The following is a 6,581-nucleotide window of genomic DNA, read 5'->3' on the forward strand; positions in this document are numbered from 1 at the left end:
GTCTCATTCTCCAAACCTTTCAGCCCCTCAGTGAACAGCTGGGAATAGTGAGAAGACTATGCTTCCGGCATAGGGGGCCACAAGTGATCAAGAGAGAATGGTACAACTGCTCATTTCAGGTGGCTTCTGGTCCCAAGAGCCCACCGGCAGGGTTGGCTCAAACCTGACCACCCCTCTCCCCACAGCAGCACCCACTGCCCACTCCCTCAGCAACCCCAACCCCCACCATAGCATTCATTCATTTGAAATTCAGCCCAGAGACAGGATACAGCTTTATTGTGGGAAAATGCAGCTGGCACAAGTCTGAAATAGTAACTGAATGTGTAACCCATCTATTTACAACAGCAGGGACTGAGGTTTCCCATACAAATCTGTACCACCTTCCCTCAGCCTCATGTGTATTCATCCCTTTCACCAACAATCTCTGGTGATTGAGCTTGCCACTGGCCACAAAGTAGGCACACCTCTTCAGGATGAGTATTGTGTAAGAGACCCGCCAGTCCCGTCCCAGTCTACACCTACAGAGCACTCTGGGGGCCTGCCTGCTCAGTGGAGGTGGCTTCAGTGGGGGCCGTGAGCGGCACCTTGGGCATCGACTCAGGTGGAGGGCCACTTTCTTCTCGCAGATGGCCCTGGTAGAGCCGGCGAAGGCGGGACAGCTCTCTCTCTGGTGGCTGTTTCCAGCTGTACCATGGATACCAGGGGTCACCAGAAACCAGAGTGGGGGCTGGTGGAGTAGCACTCACAGCTCCATGAGATGTACTGAAGTCAAGGTCCCGAGGTTCAACTTGGGGAATGTGGTAACTGAGGAGACCTAGGGGGTTAAAAATAAGAGAGAAAGCCAGGAGAGAGGAAAGGGGTAATTCAGATTAACAAAGGTAATAAGGAAAATAACCTATAAAAGGAGGAAGGGACCAGTCAGAGCCACTGGGTACATTTATGCATGTGGTGTGCCACCCAAAGGCTACTGGCCAAGGGGGCAAGTGTGGGCTGACGTGCTGCCTGGGCTTTTGCCTGCCAAACTGTGCAGTCCTGTGCCAGGGTGAGGAAGCTGCATCTGCCCTAACAGAGGGCTACCTCTTCCTAACTTGTGTAAAAGTGTCATGGAGCCCAGGATCAAAAATTTATACAAAGCTCTTAAGATCTAGCCATGGCACTGGGACCAACAGTTACAAAATAAGAAGGCAGAGAAAGAACAAAGGGACAGGGCAATGACAGGTAAGAGACTCAGGAGAGGAAACTAAAGGACAGTTGAATGATGAAAGGAGAGACTCTTGAGAAGAACATGTTGGGTGCTACTTCTCAGATAGCTGGGAGGATTTATATCCACTCTCCAGCCCTAAGTCACTATCCTTATGCCTAAGAAAACTGCCCTGTGCCTCTTCTCACGCTCACCATGATCCCTGGCTTTCTGGATAGCCTGGGTCAACTTCTTGTGTTGCTTCATACAGACCCCTGTGGGGAGAAAAAAGGTAACTCACAGGTCATTTGATAAGGCACAGTAAATAAATAACACACCTGTTTCCTTATGGTGATTGAGGGCTAGTTATGGAAGACCAGCTCTACCTAATGACCCCATTCCCCTGACCACTCCATGAGCCTCGGTTTCCCCTTCTGCTCAGTGGCAAGAATGTTCTCTGAGAACCAGGATGAAGACTTAGGAGGGTCTGGCCAGTACAGAGAAGCCATCTAATGGTAAAGGCTTCAAGACAGGGAGCAGAACACCATTCAAAAGGCAAGTGTGCTGGGACTTCCCTGGTGGTCCAGTGGCTAAGACTCCCACTCCCAATGCGGGGGACCTGGGTTCAATCCCTGTTCAGGGAACTAGATCCCACATGCCACAACTAAGAGTCTGCATGCTGCAACTATAGATCCCATGTGCCACAACTAGAAGTTCAAGGATCCTGTGTGCCACATCTAAGACCTGGCGCAACCCAATGAATAAATAAAAATAAATATTAAAAAGAAAAGGAAAGTGTGATTAAAGGGCTGACTTGGACAATCCACCCAGAAAAAGTCAATAAAGGAAGAAAGGATTTCAGATCTGGGGAAGATTATCTGAGAAAGTGGCAAAATAGTTCCGTCAGCCTTTTACAGCTTGACTATAAAATTCTTCTTAAAATTCCCTGGGAATTTGCTGGGGGTCTAGTGGTTAGGGCTCCTCGTTCTCACTGCTGAGGGCTTGGGTTTGACCCTTGGTCAGAGAACTAAAATCCCACAAGCTGCACGTGCAGCCCAAAGGAAAAAAAAACCAACTTCTTGAAAAACCAAACTCCACTGACCAGGCTATCACCCCCTAAAAGGGTGGATTCTGATTATTCTTTGCAAATTTATCTTGCTTTGGAACAGAGGTTGGCAAACTGCTTCTGTACAGGGCCATACACCAGAGGCACTGTGGCATATGTTTTAGGCATATATTATCATCTGTCTCAGCTCAATTCTGCCATTGCAGACTGGAAGCAGTTGTAAACAGTATGAAAATAAATGGACATGAGAGTGAGCTGGATTTGGCCTGTGGTTGTAGTTAGGGAATAAACAGACGTAATCTTGAATTGCTGAGTTTACACCAAATTTGGGAAATCTAACTGAACTGTCAATCACATTAAAGAACAGTCAATTTATGAGAAAGCCTTCCAGAAATGTGAAGAGACCCTAGAGAAAAGAAACAATCAGCACCACTTATCTTTCAAGAGCTCCATTTAGATAGTTTGCTTATATCAGTACTCATCTGGATCTTTTGTCCACGTGTAATTTATTCAGCATATGACTATTCCCATTAGATCAAGATTTCCAAAAGGTTCCATCCCACTTTTTATGCCATTAGTAGGAGCCATCAAAGAAATACCTGTTGTCTGTCTTAATAAATATAAGAGGTGCTGTAAGAAAAAGCTATTCTGGTGGTGATGGGGATGATGGGCTCACCTGTATATGGAGCATGGAAGATGATACCCGTGTGGGCACAGACAAACTGTTTCAAGAGCTTCACGTTCTGTAGAGAAAAGTGGTGGAAAAACAAAGAGAGAGGAAAGGGAAGTCAGCAAAATGGTTAGAGGTTAATCACCATGTCCCAGTTTCAGCCCCATCCCTTTACTGAACACATTTTCTTGCAAACTTTTCCTCTTCCCTGGCCTCTTAACCATTTCACAGGCACATCCTACATTCTGTCACTGAGACTCACAAAGAATTCTCTTTTGCAGGGTTCAGGTTCAAAAGTCAGTTCTTCATGCAACAAATTAGGGACAGCGGGGTGGCAAACCCTTGAAATCACCCAGAAAATGCAGTATGTGTTATATGTTTGTAAGTGACTAATTTATATGAAGTATATGTATATACTTATATGTAATGTATATATTTGTTAAGATCAATTTTAAAGATTTAATAGTTAGAATGACTCCCAGCCAGCAATTAGTCACAGGTGATGAGACTCCCAAAAAAGGAGATAGGAAAAGGAAAGGAAAAGCAGATATACTGGCAGAGTGCAATGGGAGGCGGACTCATCTGCCCTGTTCCATCTGTAACCTTTCTCTCTCCCTTAGTCATGTAATTTCTTATAAATTGTATCAAATGATTACAGCCTTTTTTGGTAACTAGTAATACACAGCTGAAATTGACAAGTATCTCCCTGACTCCTCTACAACCTGTATCAGAAAAAGCCTGGAAGCAATCAGATACTTGCCTCTGCTGACTGACATATGAATGCCCTCCAACTTCCCTGATGACCAGCCAGTTTCTGCTCTACCATCTTCTAATACTGCAAATGCAGAAGGGCACTTTTCCACTGTCATCTTTATAGTTTCTGAATCCTTCAAGAAACAAGTCCTCTCCTCCTCACAATGAAGGTTTTTTTTTTTAATAACTAGATTAGACACTGTTTCGTGTATCTGCCCTCCCGGCCAAAGTCTTGACATGCAATCAAACATCAATGACAACAAAATAAAGAAAATCTCAGGAAAAAACTAGTCCAATCTATCTGGAAGTAACTGATTGATACAAATGAACCTTTGGGCATTTCCCTCTCATTAGAAATGAGCATTTCTCTTGCCGATTTAGACTGTAAACTTCACAAGGAAGAGATGAATCTTTTATATATAACCCACAGTAGAAGGCAAAAGTCTGGAAGGAGGGACTTCTCTGGTGGTCCAGTGGTTAAGAATCTACCTTCCAAACCAGGGGACTAGGGTTTAATCTAAGATACCACATGCCTCGGGGCAACTAAGTCCATTTGTCTCAAGTAGAGAGACGCCCTCGCCACAGTGAAGTGCCCGTGTGCTGCCGCTAAGACCCAACACAGCCATCAGTAAATAAATACTAAAAGCTGGAAAGAGTCATGTTTTCACATTGCCAGAAAGTCAATGCAAAATGGACTGTAGGGGCCCAGGATATGAAGAATGGGGCACCTAAGGTAATCTCTTTTAGTACTACAAAGAGGCTTTAAGTTTTTATACTGAAAACGAGATTCTCCTTACCCTAAAGTCGACATGCAGCTTCTGATCCCGGCAGATGGGGCAGGGGTTCCCAGCAACTTTATTTCCACGCTGTAGAGAAAAGTAACAGGCAGGTGAAGACGTTCAAAGCCCTGTCAGAGAAAGTACTGCTGCCTCTGTCACTATGGCCTTCAGCCCCACTCCACATCCCATCCACGTGCCATCCTCAGAAACTCACAATACACATCTTTCGAGTCCGCTGTGGGGGTATTCCACCTTTGTGGTTTCGACGGTAGTCAGCCCAGACAGGGCGAGAACCATAGCGGTTGTGGTATTCTGAAATGAAAAGACCATACAAGCTACTCCTGGGTGATGGTGGTGAGCTGTCTCTGTGCACTTATTTCAGACCTCACTTGACGCGCCTCTTGTCTATTTAGAGGTACCTTCTAGGGACTTCCCTGGTGGTCTAGGCAAGTGGTTAACATCGTGCGTTCCCAATGCAGGGGGCCTGGATTGGATTGCTGGTCAGGGAACTAGATCCCACATGCTGCAGCCACGACCTGGCGCAGCCAAATAAGTAATAAACATTAAAAAAATAAACAAGTACCTTCCGAGTCCATGTATTTCCAGGGTTCATCCTCATAAGGGGAAACAGGAATTGGGGGCAGAGAATCATCCTCAGGGGGGGCTTTGGTGCAAAGAGTCTGGAAGGGAACCTATAAAAGAAGAGGCAGAGAGAAAATGAGACAAGAGTTCAAGGACACAACATGATTGGTTTATTAAACTTACACCATCAGCAACAGAGGGGAACCTATTAAAGGAGGGGCAGAGCAGAAATGGTTGGATGGCATCACCAACTCAATGGACATAAGTTTGAGCAAGCTCCAGGAGACGGTAAAGCAGAGCGAAGCCTGGTGTGCTGCAGTCCATGGTGTCGCAGAGTCAGACACGACTGAACAACAGAGGGAAAATGAGACACTGAGTTCAAGCACAAGAACTGACTTGTTTATTAAATCTATACCATCAACAACTGGTATCCCTGCCTCCAGCTGGATCTTGCAAGAAAAGGTAACATTAGAAGACAAATAGGATAGGTGACTGGGAAGCAAATGTATTTGAAAATACAACTCAAAAACCTGGCACACACAAGGTTTCTGTGCTTCCTGAGATGAACTCAGTGTAATGGAGAAAAAAGGGAGAATGTCTATCTTCTTGGAGTCAAGATGTGTGCTACGAAAAGGATGTGAAGGACAGGTGAGTCTCCCAACTCAACTGAATCCTGAATCACTGAGTTGCCCGGTCTTATAAAAAGTTGATGGTCAACATTCCATATGGCAGAACAAACGTGAGTCCTAACGCTTTGTCCCAAGCTACCGAGTCTATAATTAACTCTGGTAGCCCCTCTCATCACTCTTCAGTCTCACTTTAGGGAGTGGCAGATGGGCAAGCCTTCCAATATCACGCTGCCCCATCAAGATCTGCCCTACCAAGAATCTCCAGGGTGGTGAGTACGTGTGACTGAGGGGAAACCTCCATCCAAAGTAGTTATATTCCCATGTACGCTTTAGTAAGAAACTGATTTAGTGAGATAAAGAGCCGAGAAACTGGTCCCCCGGTCGTGAGAATGTATTCTGACTTTACTGAGCGATAGCCGGGCTGGTAGTAGTTAGTGTCCCTCAAAACCCAATGACACCCTCGGGCATCAAAGATTTAGACACCACCATACAGTTAACAGTTGGTTTGTGTTTGGCCAAGGGGTCCAGTCATTCCATCGCCTAAATATTCAGCCGAGATGGAAAGGTGGGAAGAGAATGACATCCAACCCTGGCTCTTTATCCTTGTCTCGAGATTAGAAAACGCGCTGTACTGAGGAATGAGAGGGGAAGGGGGAGGATGGGGGAAGCAGAGCGTTTCCTTGACAGCTAATGTATAAGCACTTGGGAAGCTCTCCGCTCCTGGATCCCTGGCAGTGGTGCGACGACCTAGAGAAAGTACAACCAAATCTGAGGTTGTACAAAATGTGCCCCAAGGAGTTACCTGAACTCCGTAGGCACCTCTGAAGGGCGAAATGTTAGGAAGGCGCCTCAGCAACACGTTCAATATGGAGGCAGCCATCTTGACGTACCCGCAGAGCAGGCAAGTCCGCAAACGAGACTG

The 6,581-nt window shown here is 45.8% G+C and overlaps 1 protein-coding gene across 1 annotated transcript; it reads right to left on the bottom strand.

Annotated features, from left to right (window-relative positions):
• Positions 1-278: 278 nt before the first annotated feature.
• Positions 279-6,563, bottom strand: MRPS18B (mitochondrial ribosomal protein S18B). Its single transcript, XM_068960869.1, has 7 exons — positions 6,462-6,563; positions 5,032-5,140; positions 4,663-4,760; positions 4,467-4,535; positions 2,923-2,989; positions 1,396-1,455; positions 279-814 (listed from the first exon to the last, which is right to left on the bottom strand). Exons 1-7 carry the CDS (start codon positions 6,537-6,539, stop codon positions 519-521), a joined length of 777 nt encoding a protein of 258 aa, XP_068816970.1. The 5' UTR covers positions 6,540-6,563; the 3' UTR covers positions 279-518.
• Between the last annotated feature and the right edge of the window lie 18 nt (positions 6,564-6,581).

This window comes from Capricornis sumatraensis, chromosome 22, assembly GCF_032405125.1.
Source record: "Capricornis sumatraensis isolate serow.1 chromosome 22, serow.2, whole genome shotgun sequence".
NCBI lineage: Eukaryota > Metazoa > Chordata > Mammalia > Artiodactyla > Bovidae > Capricornis > Capricornis sumatraensis.

Coding starts and splice junctions, on each gene's coding strand:
- MRPS18B (XM_068960869.1), bottom strand. CDS start 6,539: ATGGCTGCCTCCATATTGAACGTGTTGCTGAGGCGCCTTCCTAACATT. Junction 4,761..5,031: donor GAAATACATGGACTCGGAAG/GTACTTGTTTAT, acceptor TTTTCATTTCAG/AATACCACAACCGCTATGGT. Junction 815..1,395: donor CCAGAAAGCCAGGGATCATG/GTGAGCGTGAGA, acceptor TTAACCCCCTAG/GTCTCCTCAGTTACCACATT.